The 20,710-nt window shown below is 44.9% G+C and overlaps 1 protein-coding gene across 1 annotated transcript in view; it reads right to left on the minus strand.

Annotated features, from left to right (window-relative positions):
• Positions 1-6,424: 6,424 nt before the first annotated feature.
• Positions 6,425-20,710, minus strand: part of PDLIM1 (PDZ and LIM domain 1) — a 45,519-nt gene continuing 31,233 nt past the window's right edge. The window contains exons 5-7 of the mRNA XM_024760179.1: positions 13,965-14,116; positions 7,369-7,486; positions 6,425-6,942 (exon numbers count right to left, since the gene is read on the minus strand). Of these exons, the coding sequence (XP_024615947.1) occupies positions 6,756-6,942; positions 7,369-7,486; positions 13,965-14,116 (457 nt within the window). The 3' untranslated portion in view covers positions 6,425-6,755. The remainder of the gene's footprint in view (positions 6,943-7,368; positions 7,487-13,964; positions 14,117-20,710) is intronic.

A 20,710-nucleotide genomic window follows, 5' to 3' on the forward strand; every position in this document is an offset into this window, starting at 1 on the left:
ACCACAACTAGAGAAAGCCCATGAGCAACAACAAAAGACCCAACGCAGCCAAAGATAGATATCTAGATAGATAGATAGATAGATAAATTTATTTAAAAAATAAATGTTTGATGATGCACTGAAAAATTTTCTGAGAAGGCACATGAGTTTTTAGAAATAATGAATAGCATTTATGTTTACCATTCTACAGAAAGCTAATGTAAAAGATAGTTCATAATTGCTTCTTCCTTCCTCTTTCTAGATTTCACTAGAAATTAAGGTTTTTAAAGTTTTTCGACTGAAAAAAAACCCTCACAATGTAAGAGCCATGAGCTGAGCCTCTCAGATAGCTCTGAGGAACCCCTCCAAAGAGGTAAAAGAGGAGCCAATATATATATGAAGTTTTTGGCTGGGAAATACATGTAGTCAAACATATATTTTGGTAAAAAAAATTACTGCTGATAAAGAGAAATTGAGTTAATGATTTTAGTGCTTATATATGGGAAAATGCAAGACTCTGGGGTCCTTAAAATTCTTCCTTAGATATGCACCTTAACTAGGGGCCCATATATCCAAAACACAGAATGCTTAATCCCGAATTCCTTTCAGGGTGTACTTGTAGGTCAGCAACGGCAGTGGCTAATGACTTGATCCTTGTAGAATTGGAATGGTTGGTAACATTCTTTGTTTACAAGGTTAACAATTCTGATTAGTATTTGTAATTAAAACTACTAAAATTAATAAGGAAAACATCTTATGCAAGGAACTTTTTTTTTTTTTTAAGGATACGAAGAATGGAAATACATTTTGTTAAGGGAAAAGAAAGTGAGTTTGCCCTGAAGCTGGTTCTTTCTTTCTTTTTTTGTTTTGGCTGAGCGGGGTCTTCGTTGTGGCACGCCAGATCTTCATTGCTGTGTGCTGGATCTTCCTTGTGGCATTCGGAATCTTTAGTTGTGGCATGTGGGCTCTTAGTTTTCAGCATGCATGCGGGATCTAGTTCCCTGACCAGGGATCGAACCCAGGCCCCCTGCATTGGGAGGGCCGAGTCTTAACCTCTGGACCACCAGGGAAGTCCCTGGTTATTTCTAAATGGAAAAGAAAATAAGGAATGAACTAATATGGAAATAGAAAGTTGTAGAAGGTTTGTGAGAAAAACAGAAATCTTTAGAAAGGAATTTTGTGGGTGGTCAGGACTGGCTAAGACTGAAAAAGTGAATGAGTTTTAATAGTAAAAGCAAGGTGGTGTAAAAGTAGGATTTGTTTTTCTCTTTCTGTTAAGAGGGCAAAGTTTTCTTGGAATATTGATCAACTTTTGATAACAGATTGTAAAGTTTCTCTAACCTTTTAAGTACTCTGTTGCAACTTTCTGTATTTGCCTTTGAAATCTTTTTGTCTCATTGGTTGAGTAAATAAGTATTGTTTCATAGTGACCTACTATCCTATCTGACCAAGTGTTTTAAAATCTGCTGATATCTTTGACAAACTTCCCTAAATCAAATTCTAAATGAAGTTCTTTTGACCTCTAGCTAAATTTGGGATACTTCAGAAGTTCCCTGAAACATCTCAAAGAGAGAGATTAATTAGGCTTTTTTGGTATGTTGAATTACATGGGAAGCATTGTCAAATGAGTAATGATAAACTTTCTTAGGTTATATGGGTAAATGTTATAAATGTTCTAGAAATTATGTGAAATTCCTAAAATTGGATATGTCCTGGTATAATGTTATGTCATAATTTTACTTAAGGTGTTATATGTTGCATAAATAACCAAGTTTCTTTGTCAATTGCATTGTAATCAGGTCTTTAACCATGCCATTTAAAGTCTTTGACATTTATATTACTCTGATGCTTTTACAAAAATGAAGATCTTCAAGAAGGTTCATAGAAAGGACTTTTTAGAAACAGGTTTCTGATAACTTTTAGATCATACCACCGAACTGGGTAAGAAATTACAGAATTCTAACAGAAAACCTGATGTTTCATAAACTTCTAACAAGAGATCAAGATCAATAAGAATTAATTACATGGGACCGAATGAACTGATGAATATGATTTATAAGTTTCATGACTTTTTGTCTGAAATAGTACTGGCTTTTAATATTTGTTTTCCAGATATGAGGAAACCTTTCCTCTTATGCTATGACTATGTATAATATACATAAATATTTAAATTCTATCACATATTATCACTGTTTTATACATTTTTTATTTATTTGGAGTTACCCACGTATTTAATTTTGTTCCTGCTTCTCCACTCTTTTATCTGGGATTTCCCCCCTTCTTAAAAAATATTTTTTACTATTACCCTTTAGTTCATTATGCTAATGACAAATCTGTTGCTGTTTTTCTGTAAATGCTTTCATTTCTTTCAAAAGATATTTTTGCTTGTATACAATTCTTAGGTTTGTTATTATATCCTTTTAGCACATTAAAGCTACCTTTCCATTGAGGTCCAGTTTCCATTTTTGCTGTTGCAAAATTAATTATCAATTTAAGTTTTTCTTCTTGGTGGAATCTCTTTCTCTCTTTCTTTTCTTTTTCTTTATTCCTTCCTTCCTGTTCTCTTTCTTTCTTTCCCTTCCTTCTTTTCTTTCCTTTTCTTTCTTCCTGTCTTCCTTCTTGTGTTTCTTTCCTTTCCTTTTCCTTCCTTCCTCCCTTCCTTCCTTTCCTCTTTTTACTCCCTCCTGACTAAAGTATACCTATGTAAACAAAGATGAAGCATTTATCTTTTTCTCTCTACCTGATCCATCCAGAATTTGGCTTTTTCAGCTGGCTTCCCTCTGGATTTGGTGGTGTATTGTGATCCAGACTGCAACCAGTTATACTAATCATTGTTCTAATTTGTTCTTTGTTGTTTTTAAACTGTTTATGCTTTGTGTCTCTCATTGCTGTACTATAGCCTTATTAATGCTATTAGTGCTATTATTCATACCATATTTTATAAGATTGTTGTTTCTTGTATTACCCAACGTGTAACCAGGTCTCTGACAAAATTAACGATGGCTAAATGTCTTGAGGCAATTGGTCACGTATATATAGCTCTCCATAAAATTAATTGTAATAGTGTAACTCTAAATATGGGAAAAAGCAATAAGGGAGAAACATTTCCTGGATCATTATAAGCTAGTAAGACAGATGATCCAGAGACTTTTTAGGATAACAAGGCCTAATTCAGAATAGCACACGAATAGCCTATCAATGAAATCCTCACCTGACCTAGGAATGAGTCTTCCCAGCTCCATGGGACAAATTGGTCATGAAATCCCTCCCAAACCTTGGTCAAATTTATGACCAAAAGTGGGAAGTGAACAAAAAAGAACCACAAGCATCAGTCATCACCCAGTTATACAAGTGGGTTAAATCACAACCCACTGAAGTCAGCCACCAACAGTGCACCTTGAGGTGAATTCATGAAAAACAGGATGAGGCACTCTGCTTTGGATAAACAGGACCCTAGATAATTAGGTGCATATCTCAGGAAGAATTTCAAGGAACCCAGATTCTTGCATCTTCCCATACATAGAAAAACCTAAAATCATTAACTTGAGACATCTGTTCTTTGTGATTAGCAGTGATCTTTTACCAAGATGCATGCCTGACTACACGTATTTCCCAGCCAAAACAAAGTCATGTGTATCCTGGCTCCTCGCCCACCTCTTCAGAGCAGTTCCTCAGAGCTACTGAGTGGCTGTCTCCCGGGCGGGAGTCCTCAGTAAGACCCCGAATCAAACTCAAACTCACAATTCTCATGTTGTGCATTTTTCTTTAAGTCAACATAGGTTTTGGCTGGAGAAATCATCGGGATGCTTTCAAAATAGCTGTCCTGCTGGAGGACGGGCAGAATTGAGAAGCCAGAGTGCAAGGCAATTAGAAGAGATTTGGTGGACACATGGGAACAAGGGAAAAGAACATGGTATCTAGAAGCGAAGCAGAAATCCAAGATGTCTTGTTTTAAGGTAGGTGCAGGTTGTGTGGTCCAGTAAGGTAGCCAGTAGCTACACATGCCTATTGATAATTTGACATGTGGCTAGTGGCATAGATTAAAATGATAACACTTTGGATATATGGCACTAAATACAATATATTGTTAAAATTGATTTATTGATTTTACCTTTTTCTTTTTCCATGTGGCTATTAGAAAGTTTTAAATTACATGTGTGGCTTTCATTGTACTTCTTTGGACAATGATGAAGCATCCATTTACAGATTCATTCACCAAACATTTGTGGACTATCTCCCTGCTCAGGGCTGAGTAGACGAAGCTGATACAGATAGAGGAACAGCTCTTATGGGGGCTTCATTCCTTTCAGGAGACTATGATTAGTGTCTTATGTGATGCGTGCCCAGGAGGTGTGCCCTGGATACAGGAGCACAACAGATCCTAGGCCCGGTGGGCCAGCAGAGAAGACTGTCTAGAGGAGGGACGCTGGGTCTTCGTCCTGAAAGACCACTGACGTTTACTAAATCAAGAACCGGGGGCTTCCCTGGTGGCGCAGTGGTTGAGAGTCCGCCTGCCGATGCAGGGGACGCGGGTTCGTGTCCCGGTCCGGGAAGATCCCACATGCTGCGGAGCAGTTGGGCCCATGAGCCATGGCCGCTGAGTCTGCGCGTCCGGAGCCTGTGTTCCGCAATGGGAGAGGCCACAACAGTGAGAGGCCTGCGTACCGGGAAGAAAAAAACAAAAAAAAAAACTGGAAGAAGAGCATTCCAAGTCAGAGGGAATCACTTCATCAAAGTCTGTGACTGGTTTTCCTCTACAGGAAGTTGTCCAAAAGCTTAGTAATTTAAGGACGATGCAAGTCAGATCAGAGATATTCCAATACATTTCTTCCATTTTTTCTTCATTTTAGAGTAAGTGTGACAGAAGAAATAAAATCAGATGAACGTGGTAGGTAAGAAGGACAAGAAATAGGTCAAATCTTAAATTGCTCTCAGCAGGAAGTAACTATCAATATAAACTAAAGGCTGGAGGAAAAGAGGAGTCCTTGGCCACAAAACACAACTTGCACTGAGGACAGTAATGCTGACATCCCGTTTCCTTTTGTCAGGAAACAAATTAGCCTTGGAGGCCACAGAAAACAGCCATAGTGGTCACTTGACACTCCGGGTATCTGGCCTCCACCAGAAGGGAGGCACCCTGTATGTAAGATCCATTCCTAAGAAGTAATACTGTCGTTGAACGAGAAAAGCATCAGACATTTGGCACATTATCTGAGGAAAAGGACTGGAGAAAGTTCTAAGAATGTATATTACCCATTCATCCCCCTCCAGTCAGTAAACCCAAGTCACAGTTGTTACTGCATTTGTAAATGCACCAAACACTGTGGTTCAGAGAGCTTTCCTTTTATGTTGATTTGCCCAAATTACAAAGTTTCAGCCACCTTGCCTTTTACAAACTTAGAGTTTAAAATAAGGATTAATAGAAAGAGAAAGGAAGGAAGGAAGGAAAAGATAGAAAAATCAAGAGCTTTAACATGAAGTAATTTTCTGCCTGAAAGGTCTTATAGATTAGAACTGCTTGTGTCTAAACTGTCTGCAGTGTGTCCACGTTTCAGAGATCTGCCAAGTGAAATCCCAGCACTACCATCTAACTAGAATCCTTACTATTAGAAAGCTAGTCCCTTCATCAGTAAAGGACATCAGCCATTGCCCGCGGTGATGAATACTACTTAAGCGTAGATGATTTTGCTGTTTCAGAGGAAGAAGGGCTGGTGGAATGACCTGTCCGTCTCTCTTAACAAATCAGTCCCTAGAGCAACGGGGGTGCTACTGTCTGAGCAAATGACTCCTTTAGTGGTTGGTCACCAAGAGATGACCTACGGTAACCTAAGATCTCTGACTCAAGGCCCCTTAACGGCCAGGGTTCCGGGTCTCTTCCTGGAGGAGAATGCATTTGCCACTTCCCTGAGCAACCTGCAGGTTTAGGGCTGCTAGCCACGGTCCTGAGTTTGCTTCCCTTCACAAAGGAGAGGGGTTGTGATGGCAGCAAACCAGCCTGATAAAGCGCACCATCTATTATTTGGAAAGCATTCATTTCCCCTCTAAGTCCCCAAACAGCCAGATGTAAAGAAAACATTTCATCACGACATAACTATCTTATATTAGCATCAGAGAAAGATGATTTGGACCAATCTTCAAATAAATGTAAGAACATGGCTGTTGGGAATTGCCTGGTGGTCCAGTGGTTAGGACTGCGAGCTCTCACCGCCAAGGGCCCGGGTTCAATCCCTGCTCGGGGAACTAAGGTCCCATTTGCCACATGGTGGAGCCAGAAAAAAAAAAAAAACACTTTTCAGATGCCAGTTTTCTCACACTTGGAGGAGAAGGCCTGCAAATCTCAGAGGTATGGGAACCCCCAAACAAGAGGAGAGGCCTCAGAAATCTCGTCTGGCTTGAGACAGGAAATAGGATACATGGTCACATGAAAAGGAGACACCACACTGCCTTGAAGTCTATTAATTTATTGGGTGAAGTGAAATCATTGTCAGACATATTAAATTTGGTTTGGTTCAAGTTTGGCTGATGTCCATTTGCAGCAGAGATGAATGGAGGAGAAGAGAAGACACAGTGATGCTGGTAAGGGTACACTGAACAAAACCATCTTCCGTTAATTATAAAAGCGGGCGTCACACAGCCAGCGTGAGTCAGTTAGCTGACGAGCAGGGATAAAACCAAAGTAAGCAAGAACTTTCTAGATAAGAGAAGACAGAGCTTTCAGAGGACAAGATGCAGCAGGGGCTCGTTGGGAGACCAGCGTTCGGTGCTGAGCTGCCGGCTCACTTGGGGAACACAGTGATCACATCGTAGCCCTCGGGTGGAGTGACCCGCTCCCGGGCGTGCTTTTCACAGTAGATCTGATCCTCCACAAAGAAATGGCCCTTCTGTTTCAGGTTCGTGCCACAGTCGGTGCACACGTAACACTCAGGGTGGCGGTGACGGTCCCGCAGCTTCACAAACACGCCGCTGCGGGAGGGAGGGAGGAGAGGGGCTCCTTTAGTGACAAGCAGGGGGCACCAGGCTTGGGGGCTCCTCCCAAGGGGCCCATCTGGCAGATCAGAGCCTCCTAACTGGTCTCCAGTCATAAAGGGGCTTCTCATGCCTGGGGTCCAAAGACGTTACCCTTGAAGCCTTCGGGAAGTCCTTCCCACTTCAACAGAGCAGCCCTGCTTTTTCTGGTTTTACATGTTCATACCCTAAGGGTTCTACAGCCAAGGAAAGCCTTCACCACCTGGCTCTGGGACACAGGACCTACTTGGCCTCTCTGCTCCATTTTCCAGGCAGGATTTTTTTCTCCATCACACCCAAAATGTGCAACATCCAGCACTTCCCCCATTTTCATGGTTTACCCAACCTGCAGGGCCTCTGATGCCCTGGAAGGCAGATACTCACACAATGCCGGTGCCACACTTGTCACACATGGGCAGCTTCTGGGCATTTCCAATCGATGCAGCCACTTTGGTGACTGGAGCCTTAACACTTCTGAATCCTGAGGGCTTGCTGGGATCCCCTAAAAGGAGGAAAACACTTGGGTTGGCCGGAAGTGTAGGATTGCATAAGTATCATTTAGCTCTTTCAGATTCACTTATATGTATGTTCCAGCAAGGTCATGGGCACTGGAGTCAAACAGACTTGACTCTGCTGTGTGATCCTGGGCAGGTTACTTCTCTGGTCTGCAGTTTCCTTTTCTATAAAACAGGAGATCGTTCCCCCTTCACAGTGGGACAAAAAGATTAAAAAAGACACATAAAGCCCTCCCTGGCACATGGTCAGCCCTCAAAACACAAATTACATTACATGCTGATTAAATACATGCAAACACTGATATGGGACTTAATTAAAAATGCTTTATATATAAAAAAAAAAAAAATGTCTGATAATCGAAAGGCAGTGTAGTCAGATGCCAAAAGAAACCCACATTACAAAGAGAACAAAATCATAGAGTGTGCTACAAGCAGCCAGATAAAAACCACCCGCTACAGGGCAGAGTCAGCGGCAGCCTTCCTGCAGTCAGCTTTCTGTGTACAAGACAAAGCTCCTAAGTTGCTGGGTGCTGAACTGCCTACAGCCCAGTTCATCTCCTGTGTAGAGCCCTGTGTAATGGTAGCTATTAATAATGGTAGGCTACTGAAAGCACTGTTATTGCTATATAGTTGGCTGGCTGTGTTTCCACATCACATTTTTTTTTTACTGTGATGTGGCCTAGCAAACATTGTTAGGTTTGTCAGCTATTTACACATGTCTCTCTGTCTGGACTGCAAATTACTGGAGCACCAGAACCCTATTTCATATATTTTTCAGTAGTCCACAGAGCCTACCACGAGCTTAACAAATAATAGAGGCTCAATAAATACACAAGAAATAGATGATGAAATGCCATGACAAATGCATCATGGTCCCTCTCTTAGTCCAGCATGCTTTGGCTCAGGAAGCTGGAGATGTCTCTACACTGATGGTTCTGAATGGGCATCTCTGAGCATCCTGGGCACCAGGAGAGATTTCATAAAATTCACAGACCAGGGTCCACCCCAGACCTGCTGAAGGAGCATCTCCAGGTGCAGGGGCCCCAGGATCCTGCTCTATACTCCAGGTTAAAATCCACTTCTTTAGACTAAACAGCTGTTCTCAAATGCTGTTGTACATCAGTCACCCGGCAGGCTCATTAAAACCCAGACTGCTGGGCCCACTCCCAGAGTTTCTGATTAAGCAGGCCTGAGGTAGGGCCCAAGAATTTGCATTTTTAACAAGTTCTCAGGTGCTGCTGCTGCTGGTCCAGGAACCACACTTTGAGAACCACTGAATAAGAGCGACAAATGGCTTTTTGTGTCAGGTGAGGGGGCGAGGAGAGGGTCATCCCATATCTGCAGCCATGCTGGGCAATCCTGGGGCTGACAAATGCGGGCCCTAGCTCACTTGTCCTTTTCAAAAACGAGTCCCCATATGCTGGCTGGCGCTTCTGAACCCAAAATTGAGACTGTGTGTGACATAAGGGGCATTTAGAGTTGGCTAGGCCTGGTAGACTGTATATTTTATCTGCAGTTATCCGTACCCTCCCATACTTCCCAGTAGGTCAGTGCTTCTCTACTGGTGGCGATCTTGTTCCCTAGTTTTGGTTGTCTCAGTTGCAAGGGAGTGCTATTGGCATCTAGTGGGTAGAGGCCAGGGATGCTGCTGAGGGTCCTAAAACGCACAGGACAGCCCACTACAAGGGCTTATCTGGCCCAAAGTGTCAATAGCACTAAGGCTCAGGAAAACTTGCTCTTGGTGGAGTATACTCCCCCATCCCATCGACTTTGGGTTTGGCCACAAGACTTGCTTTGGCCATCAGAGTGTGGGCAGATGTGAGCCCTGTTTGGTTAGAAGCGCGAAGTGCACTTGTGTGGCTTGGCCCTAACGCCAGTGAGCTGCTGCCCTCTGCCATAGGAAATCTGGCCACATGCAACAGCACGGATGGACCTGGAGGGGATGATGCTTAGTCAAGTAAGTCAGGCAGAGAAAGACAAATGCTCTATGTTATCACTTATATGTGGAATCTAAAAAATAAAACAAACAGGGGCTTCCCTGGTGGCGCAGTGGTTGGGAGTCCGCCTGCCGATGCAGGGGGCACGGGTTCGTGCCCCGGTCCGGGAAGCTCCCACATGCAGGGGAGTGGCTGGGCCCGTGAGCCATGGCCGCTGAGCCTGCGCCTCCGGAGCCTGTGCTCCGCGGCGGGAGAGGCCGCAACAGTGAGAGGCCCGCATACCGCAAAAAAAACCCACAAAACAAATGAATAGAACAAAACAGAAAGGGACTCACAGATATGGAGAACAAACTAGTGGTTACCAGTAGGGAAAGAGAAGGGCGGGGCAAGATAAGGGTAGGGGATTAAGAGGTACAAACTACCGTGTACAAAATCATAAGCTACAAGGATATACTGTAAAGCACAGCAAATATAGCCCATATTTTACAATAACTTGAAACAAAGAATCTATTAAATCACTATGTTGTACACCTGAAACTTAGTAATATTGTACATCAACTATATATACTACAATTAAAAAAAAAAAAAAGAACAGCAAGCCCTGGACTGTGACACCACTCTGCTGGGATCCCAGATAAAGCCCGCCTCGCTGCAGCTCTGCAGCGCCACCTGCTGGCTCCATTTTCTTCTCTCACCTATTCAGCCAACACTGCAAATGCAAAAGAAATTTCCCTTCTTCCTTCCCTCTCCACTAGCTTACAGTAGAAATAGCTCCCTTCAGACTGTGGGCTACTACAGAAATTTTCAAATATCTCTCCTTCCAATGAATCTTGCATCTCAAAGCTTTTGGGAAAAAAGTGAAAATGAATGGAGTAAAGTACAGCCTTTTTACTATCCACTTCCATGCTCAACAACCCTCTGTGACTACACTACCTATAGAATCAAATTCATGGTCCTTAACCTTGCACCTGGTGGTCCTCCATGACCTGACTGCAGACCATCTGAGGATTTTCCTGGAAGCCTGGGAACCAGCCAAAATGAGCCTAGATACTTCCTGAGCAAGCCTCCAGCTTTCTTATCTCAGAGCCTGCGGTCCCCATTGTGTTTCTCAGTCCATGATGGCTGGGGACAGATGAATGAATAAACAAGATGTGGTGTATACATACCACAGAGTATTATTCTGCCTTAAAAAGGAGGGAAATGCTGACACACGCTACAGCATGGGTGAACCTTGAGGACATTATGCTAAGTGAAATAAGCCAGGTACAAAAGGACAAATACTGCATGATTCCACTCCTATGAAATACACGGAATAGTCAAATTCATGGAAACAGAAAGTAGAATGGTGGTTTCCATGGGCTGGGGAAGAGGGAGCCGTGAGGAGTGTGTGCAGAGTTTCGGTTCTGCAAGATGAAGAGTTCCTGCGGATGGACGGTGAAGATGGCAGCACAGCAGTACGAGTGTCCTCGGTGCCACGGAATCATATGCTTAAAAACGGTTAAGACGGTAAATTTTGTGTTAGGTATATGTCCCCACAGTGAAAAAAAAAAATAAAGCCTCCTTCTACCTGCAATTTTTAGAATTTGATCCAGAGCAAGAGGAAGTGTGAGGAACCCAGAGCCCTTTCTCCTAGTCCAGAGGCTGAATTTCACCCCAACTGAGAAGATCCACATTGAGTCTGGAGGTTTATCACCAAGCCCTGCTGCAGCCAGACCTCCCTCGGGGGCCTCACTGACTGTGCCTGGCACATTACACGCACTGTTTCCCTTAAGGCTTTAAATTACCAGTGAAGTAGCCATTATTAGCCTCACCGGATGTGTGCAGATAGAGTAGGGCTTAGAGAGACGAGACACTTACTGGAAGTCTCGTGGTGGGTCTCGGGCAGATCCTGGACACCAGTGCTGGTGGTGCAGCGCTGCTTCATGAACCACAGCCCTTCTCGAATGATAGTAACCCTCACGGAGTGCCTTTACCATGCACCAGCCACTGCCCTGAGCTTTGACCATTTCATCTCAAATGAAAACAGGTATTTTAGCTCCCTCACTTGAGAGCCTTCTGCATGTGGTAGATGTCTGGATTGGAACTTACGCTGTTCCATTCAGTGAAAATTTAATGCAAGTGCATATTAAGAGATAAGGGAGAGACCACAAGATCTATTATCTCCCTTTTCCTTTTTAGCAAAATTTTTATTTTCTTTGGAGCAAGAAGATATCCAGCCATCCAGCCCAGGTGAGAAAAACTATAATTCTCAGACTCTCTTGCAACTAGATGGGGCCATGTGCCTAAATTTTGGTCAAAATATAAGTGGAATAGTCATGTGGGACTTCTGGGAAAAAGAAAGCTGGTTCATCTGAAAGGGGGGATTCCCCAATTAGCCCTTCCCCTGTTCTTCCTTCCTGGTCCCTGGAAGTAGGCATGATGGCTGGAGCACCAGCTGCCAACTAGAACCATGAGGTAGCCTTGAGAATGGAAGCCACTGGCTTGGCAGGTAAGAATACAGGATGGAAGGGATGAAGCATGAAGAGCAGGGAGCTGCCACCTCAGGGCAACTCAGTGATCGTGGGCTTCAACTTCTCTGTGACCTGAGGACATGCAGTGAGGTGAGCCCTGCAATGTCTGTCTATGTTCTACTTTGGGCTGGAATGGACTGACTTTTCCTCTCTTAACTGAAGGGTTTTGCACCCACTTACTCAGAGTATAGTTGTGGTTTCTCACGTTTTGAAAAACCATCATCCTCTAGGGTTGGCCCCCAAGTCATCTGTCAGTTGGGCTAAGACTGGAACTTAAGACAGAGTATATGACTCTCTCCTTTCGAACTGCACAGGTACTCCAAGCGAAGGGGGGAATTGCTGGTAGGGACAATATCCTTCTAGCATGGAAGAATTTTCCTAAATATCCTGTGCTTGTAAATTGCCAGTTTCTCTAAAGAACCACCCAAATGGGGAGGAAGCTTGGGTGCTGAGTGTGTTCAGGAGGGAACTTTCAGCTCAGGAAGGACTCCTGGGAAGCCAACTCTGCAGCTGGGGGCTTCCAGGCGGAAGGTGACTCTTCCAGAGGGCACTCAGCTCTGACCCTCACTGGCCGCCCTGGGCAAAGAACCAACCCCTCAGGAGCCTGGCTGAAGCGGGTCTCCGAAACAGAACAACCAAGTGTCCCTCCCAGAAGTACCAACTCTCCTCACAGGCAGGCACACTGGGAAGAAGAAGAGAGCAAGAGAAGGCAGGGCTCCAGTGAGCCTCATGGAAAGGGACAGCGCAGAGTATGGAGGGTTGGGCCTCGTTGAGACCAGGAGGGGCTGCAAAACCCAACTCTCCAGAACTCACTGGTAGGCTGATGGCGAGAATAAGAGGCACTTGTGAATGACCGCCTGGGAGGTGGGCAAGCCCGAGAGCTGTCGTTCACAGGTCACCTTTGTGAGAAGGGGAAAAAAACACCTCTTGTGCAACACACCCATCTGCCAGAAATGTCTCCTTGTTGTTGTTACAAAGCTGTTGAGACAGCTTTGCTGCCACCCGCTTGACAATTATCGTGAGAAGCACAGAGTGTATGATGTGTAGAGGGCAAAGCCTGTCTCCTGAGACCTGCACAGTCACATGTGTGGCCCTGGGCGCCTCGGGCATTGGAGCTCACGTGTGGACAAGCTAAGGCTGGCCTGGAGCCTCTTGATGAGGTCTCAAACATCATAACAGTTACGAAGCACCTACTGTGTGCCGGTCACAGTGACAAGTGTTTTGTGTAATTTATAACATTTGATCCACACACCAGTCTTAGAGGAAAGGGTTTTCATCCCTGATTGGCATATGAGCAAACAAGCCTGGAAAGGTTCAGAGACTTGCCTAAGGTCACTCGGTGGGGGGGATGTGGCCAAACTGGGGGCCCTCCGGTTCTCAGGAAGCCATCCTCCCTAGAGCAAGAACAAGCACGTGGCCCCAAAGTAAAGCTCAGAGCCTGGCTTCACTGCCACGGATTCATTTCATCCTGCTTGTCATTCATACCCCATGGCCTTCTCCCACTCACACGTGCCAACCACCACAGAAACATGGTGTGTGGGCTCAAACCAAACCAGTGGCCAAGGGACAGACGACAGGATCCCACAGCAGTCAAGCTCCCCACGTCCTCAGCCTCCCCATGCGCCTGTGACAGGAAACAGCTAGGCAGGTGTGGCTGGGAGTTCATTCATTCCTCCCCCGACTCCACCCCCCTTTTTGCTTTTTTTTTTTTTGGCCGGGCCTCGCAGCTTGCAGAATGTTAGTTCCCTGACCAGGCATTGAACTCGCGCCCTCAGCAGTGAAAGCGCAGAGTCCTAACCACTGGACCACCACGGAGTTCCCTCTTTTTTATTTTTAAAAGAGCTTTTAGCCTTTTAAGAGCCATGCCTTGCAAAGCACACTGTGCTCTTTCCACCTCTTCAGGGCTGTGTTCATCTGTGTTTCAGCAATGACTGCTCCTCTGCCCAGGCCTTGAACAAGAGCCTCTGACCACACACACACACACACACACACACACACACACACACACGACTGATTACCTTTCTCCTCAGACTCCAGGATTTCCTGCAAAACCAGGAATGAAGTGGACTGTTTCGGAGGCTCATTTAACTCTTGTTTCTCCTGAAGCATCTTGTAAACTTCAGATTCTTTGTCAATGACGAGTCCGCTTGGAAGCTGAGAATGGTCTAAGCTGTGAAGAATGTTTGCAAGTTCATTAGGACATGTCAGAAGTTAGGAGAAAAAAATTCACCAGGCACCGCCTTCCAAGAGAAGGCACCCATGAATCAAAGGGTGGAGAGAAATGATCCCAAGGGACGAAGCCTTCTTTAATGCAGCCATAGATCTCCTGCCGATACTGTGAGGTGTCTGTAGGCAGAGCTGGCTGCTGCTTCCAGACAATAAGAGGCTAGTTTTCCAAATAGTTTCAGTGATTCAATTACTTTTTAGCCTAATCCCATGGAATGGGAATGCCGTGCTTCTTGCAAAATTACATGAACATGATGTCGAAAGAAAATTTATAAGAGGGAAAATGTCAACCACAATCCGAGCACTAAAAACTCAGCTGGGTCCCCTTAGTACGGGCCACATACTTTCCCCAGAGCAGAAATCAGTGTGCTTTACTGCTGACGACATCAAAAGGCTCTCTCTGTCTCCATAAACTCTCCTAATTCTCACAGCAAGGACCTCTGGTCTCTTCACCTACCACACAGAAGTAATAGTGTCTGCCCTGCTCAGTTCACACCATTGTTGGCAAGGATGAGAAAGGCAAACTTTGTTTTCTTGTTTTTTTTATTGGAGTCTAGTTGATTTACTATGTTGTGTTAGTTTCAGGTGTACAGCAAAGTGAATCAGTTATACATATGCCTATATCCATTCTTTTTTAGATTCTTTTCCCAAATAGGCCATTACAGAGTGTTGAGGAGAGTTCCCTGTGCTGTACACAGGGTCCTTATTAGTTATCTATTTATATATAGTAGTGTGTATATGTCAATCCCAATCTCCCAATTTATCCCTCTACCTCCGCCCCCCCCTTAACCCCGGTAACCATAAGTCTGTTTTCTAAATCTGCGACTCCGTTTCTGTTTTGTAAATAAGTTCCTTTGTACCATTTTTTAGATTCCACACATAAGCGGTATCACATATTTGTCCTTATCTGACTTACTTCACTCAGTATGACACTCTCGAGTTAAGTACTTTGTAAACAGTGACATGCTGTTCCACTGAGCGAGGGGCAGAGGCCTCAGCTCGGGCCCAGGGATGGGGCAAGCCAGGCCTTGCCACCCACGCCTCCCCCTGTCCTTCTGGGCTCCCCACGACAGGGTGAGACAGGAAGAGCTGGCGGCCTCTTTCCCCCAGGGCCCATTTTCCAGGGGAGACACCTCTGCTCCCTGGTTTCGGGGAACGAGGAGAGTGAAAGGAGGTAAACTCCAGTCAGCTTTACCTGTGAAGTCTGTCCTGAGTCCCACCCCTTTGCACCACCCCCTCCTCCCCTGTCCCAGCCACGCCATCTGTTAACAGCACAGCTGACCAGCTTCGCAATTGTTCCTCTGCCGCCACTCTCAGCCCCCAGGACCGCCTTACTTTTTTGACCAGAGGCCAGAGTGGTATTTTACACACAAGAATCAGACTGTGTGGGGACGTGGCTCCAAGTGTTCCCATCTGACTCAGAACCGAATATTCACAGTTTTAGTAACAAGACACAAGCTTAACCAAATTCATCTCCTTTGGAGTAAATATTCATTACAAAAAGTAGAAAGGCCCTACAAGATGTGCCTCTGCTCCCCTCTCCAAACACATCGCCTGGCACCCCTTGCTCGCTCCAGTGAGACCAGCCTTCGTGGGGTTTCTAGGACACACCAGCCTCAGGGCCTTTGCACATCCTGCTCCTTCTGCCTGGAACGCTCCCTCCACAGCCCACACTTCACTCAGGTCTCTGCTCAGATATCCCTCCTCAGAGAGGGTCCCCGACCCTCAGCTTAAAACAGTCCACTCATCCCTGTCACTCCTCCCCTTGCTCTGCTGCCTCTTTCTCCATGTTGTTTCTCGCTCACCATCAGTTATACTTGTTTCTTTATGGTCTGTCTTCCCCTGGAAATTAAGCCCCACGAGGGCAGGGCCATGGCCTGCCTTGTTCACCACTGTGTTCCTGCCTTGTATCAGTGCCCGGCACAGGGCTGGAGCATGGTAGGTGTTAGAGAAGTGGGTTAAGTGCCTTTCTCCTCCTCACTGCACCCTCTCCCTGCTCCTGTGGGGTTGCAGGGAATTCCCCAGGGCTGTGCCAGGGACATGGGCAGTCCAGCCTCCTGGGCCCAGATCACCTCCTGCGTCTCAGCCTCAGCTGCTTTTTCAGAAGCCTCCACTCGCTAGGGAAGAAGGGCAGTGTGCCCAGTAGAGCCAGAGAGGAAATACCAGATGGTGGTGTAGTTTATCACCCACCCATTGCATAATTAGTTCACATTCCATTTTAAATGTGACTCAAGGCCCCGGCTGGAAGCAGGGTCACTCGCATCAGTGAAGCTCTAGGTTTTCCCTTTGACTACAACCAGGTTCTCACAATAGAGGACAAAACTCTCAGAGTGACGTCTGTTCTGCTGCTCTCAGGGAAGGTCAAAATGCAAGTAGAGAGATTCATCAGCTGGTCACTTGCGCAGGCCACGGTGGGGGGCGGGGGAGGGAAGCCACCACCCCTGCCCGTCCACAGCTGCTGGCCTCTGTCCGTGTCTCTTTCCCTCCGTCCCCCAGGCAGGTGATGGGCCACCCTGAGGAGCGGTTGTAACCAGGGGCCACAGTCTTCATGTGGCCCACCTTTTTAGCCCTGTTGTCTGAGATACATGCTGGACGCTTTCTTTGAGTCGAGTTCTGAGCTTGCCCTATAATAAATGTATTATGTTATTTTGACAAATATTTTTTTCTATTACACTTAGAACTATTTTAAAATCAAGATCAGACCGTGGAATGTTCTTGGGGAGAATTTTTCCCCTTCTTTGGTGTATGTTGTTATGTCTGGAAGCCACCAAGGGACTGCTAAAAATGACAGAAGCCAAACTACAAGGTCATCACATATTCTTCCAGCAAATGGTCTTGGAAAGTATTTCCATGATTAATGAAAAGAAAACAGCTTACTATTTATTCTCAAGTAATGATAATATTTTTCTACCACTTGACAATTTATAAAGCACTTTCAATATCCATCGCCTTAACTGGAAGCATTGATCTGCTTAATTCAAAGATAATATCCTAAGACCCAAGTCTTAGATGTTAGACTATCAGATATAGACAAATGACATCACAATATATTAAAAAAAAAAAATTCTAGGACAAAAACATGCATGAGAAATGGAGCCCCCAAAAAAAGCATTCTCACTTTTTATATATAGTAACAGCATTGAAAGGAAGAATTCTATAGTGATAAGCTCTCAAAAAATGAGCTACGTGACTGAGTCACCAGGAGGAAAACTTCTGAGAGTGGGTCACTAAGAGTAAGCACAGCCTTCTAAACCCAGTTTTTACAATTTTAATAACAAAATACAAGATTTTAATCAAATTCAACTCCTTTGGAGTAACTATCCATTACACTCTTCATGTTTCCTGCTTCTTGTTTCTCCCTGAGTCAGACTTGGTGCTGAATGTACACCAGTTCCCTAAATGTTTTCTTTCAGTCTTTTAGGCCCTGACCACAGGGCCTGTCTCCCCAGGGATACCACCGCCAGGTGGTGCTCTGCCTGACGCGGTGGCTGGCGTAGCTGGGTGTTTAAGGCTGGTGGCCTTTAGAACGTCAGAAGAAAACTCCGCTTGAGCTCGCTTGCAAGAGGAGGATTTCAGAAGTTGAGCCTGCAGACCTTATGTGACACAAAGGCCTGTTCCTGGCCAAAGAGCAGCTGGGGTGAAGGTAAGAAGGTCAAGGAGAACAGAGGAAAAGCACACCCGTGGTTTTGGAACAGCAACCCTGGGATGAGCATCTACTCCATCAAAACGGTGAAATGACCAGAGTGAGGACATAAGAGACTCTTTAATTTTTTTCTTTTTAAACTTGACCCATCACCCATGGCAGCAACTTAATAATCTGTATATAAATCTCAGCTAAAACAAGGAAGCCATAAGAAAACAATTCCCACTGCTGATAAAACCTTAATGGCATCATTTTCTCACATACTAAGTCAGCTTTGGTTCTGCACTAAAACTGCCTGTGTGTGTGACAAAGTTTGGGACGCAAAGAGGGATTATTTGAATTATATGATGCATCCAGACAGGAGAAGACATCCTCTTCATAAAAATCGTTTTCCCATCTGGGAAGATGGAGTAGACATAAGTTTCCCTATTCCTCCCACTAAGTACAACTAAAAACCCTGGACATTCTATATAAGATGAACATAAGAAGACTCGGGGGACTTCCCTGGTGGAGCAGTGGTTAAGAATCCGCCTGCCAATGCAGGGGACACGGGTTCGAACCCTGGTCTGGTAAGATCCCACATACCATGGAGCAACTTAAGCCTGTGCGCCACAACTACTGAGCCTCTGCTCTAGAGCCCGCGAGCCACAACTGCTGAGCCCACGTGCCACAACTACTGAAGCGCATGCACGGAGAGCCTGTGCTCCGCAACAAGAGAAGCCACCACAATGAGAAGCCCATGCACCACAATGAAGAGTGGCCCCCGTTCGCCGCAACTAGAGAAAGCCCATGCACAGCAACAAAAGACCCAATGCAGCCAAAAATAAATAAATAAAATTTATATTGAAAAAAAAAAAAAAGACTCTGAAAGGGGGACAGAAAAAGGCAGACCCAACCAGAGACCTTGGGACCCAAGGAATGACAGTGGTCATACACTCCAGGCTCCAGTAGGGAGCCTGTATGTCACCCCCACCCAGCAGTGACAAGGCCACCACTCACCTGCAGTGAATCTGTGGAGGCCATGTGGGGAGCCAGAACTCCCACTCCAGCAATAATGAGCAGCCTCCAGTAACCTCCAGTGTCAACACAGTAGAGTGGGGAAACTGGACTTCTATCCCTGCCTTGGTTGAAACCACTCCTCATGGTGGCCCATCACCTGACCTGAGGATGGGAGGCTCCCACAGTCCCCTGAGGGTGGGAGGGAGAGAGACAAGAGCAGGGACCAGCAGCCGTGGACATACAGGGGTGGTGGCTTCCCTTCCCCCCACGGCAGCCTGTTGCAAGTGCCAGCTGATAAGTCTCTTCTACTTAAATTTTGACCTTCCCTGAGAGCATGTTCATTCTGTGAGCTTCATTGCTGTTATTGACCCTGCTTCCAGCTGGGAACCTGAGTACTTCAAGTGCCCCAGGAGCCTGACAGGAAAAAGAAAAAGAGAGGAGAGGAAGAAGTAACTTGGGGAGAATTACCCAGGGAAAACCTATACCTCAGTTTTCTTTCTTTTTTTTCAATTTAATTTAATTTTGGCCAGACTGCGTGGCTTGCGGGATCTTAGTTCCCCTACCAGGGATTGCACCTGGGCCCATGGCAGTGCAAGTGCTGAGTCCTAACCACTGGACTGACAGGGAAGTCCCTCAGTTTTCTTTTTAAAATGACATGTGAGCTAGTTATACAATGAGTGGACGCAAAATGAGTGAGTAAACATAATTGGAATAATTCATTTGCACTTGTAAAACTGTCTTTACCCCTAAAGATAAAGTGGTTAGATTTGCTGAGAAAACTGTTTGTAGCCATCGCCTGCATTCTTGAACCTGGGAGACAGCCTGGTGGACTGGACAGCATGTGGCTTTGTTTCTCACAAATTAGAACTTGTTTCCATACAGACCTTTCCTTCTGTATTGATAAGCTGCACCACCCTCTGATATTTGTTCTTTGGCTCCACTGGGTACACTGTCCCTCTTCCCTAGAGGGTGGAGGCTTCTGAAAAAACAGCCGAGGCTGAGAGGCAGGAGGTGATCTGAGCCCAGATATCCAGAAAAGGACTAGAGGATATGCTGATGGCAAATAAGCTCATGAAAAGATGTTCAACATCATTACCCACAAGGCAAGTGCAGATTAAAACCACAGTGATACATTACTACACACCTATGAGAATGGCTAGAATAAAAAACAGTGGCAACACCAAATGCTGGAGAGGATACAGAGAAACTAGATCAAACATTGTAAGTAGGAATGTAAAATGGTACAGATATTCTGTAAAACTGTTTGGTAGTTTCTGTAAAATTAAGCATGTAACTACCTTATGACCCAGCAATGGTCCTGGTCGTTTATCCCAGAGATGAAAATTTATGGTTACACAAAAACATGTTCACAAATCTTTACAGCCACTTTATCCATAATAGCCAAAAATAAGACACAACCCAGATGTCCTTCAATGGGTGAATGGTTAAACAAACTGTGGTATATCCATACCATGGAATAAAAAGGAACCAAAGAGGATAGAACAACCAGACAGAAGATTTATAAGCAAACTGAGGACCTGAACCACACTATAGACCAGCTGTACCTAACACATACAGAACACTATACCCAACAACAGCAGAATATACATTCTTCTCAGGTGCACACAGAGCATTCTCCAAGATAGATCACAGGTTAGGCCACAAAAAAGTCTTCACAAATTTAAGAAGACTGAAATCACCAAGTATCTTTTCTGACCACAATGGAATGAAACTAGAAATCAACAGCAAAAGGAAAACTGGAAAGTTCACAAACATGCAGAAATTAAACAACCCACTCATGAACAAGGAAATTAGAAAATATTTTGAGACAAAAGAAAATGAAAAAAGAATATATCAAAACTTACAGGACAAAAAAAAAAAAAAAAAACTTACAGG

The sequence above is a fragment of the Neophocaena asiaeorientalis genome, unplaced genomic scaffold, assembly GCF_003031525.2.
Source record: "Neophocaena asiaeorientalis asiaeorientalis breed wild unplaced genomic scaffold, Neophocaena_asiaeorientalis_V1.1 scaffold554, whole genome shotgun sequence".
NCBI lineage: Eukaryota > Metazoa > Chordata > Mammalia > Artiodactyla > Phocoenidae > Neophocaena > Neophocaena asiaeorientalis.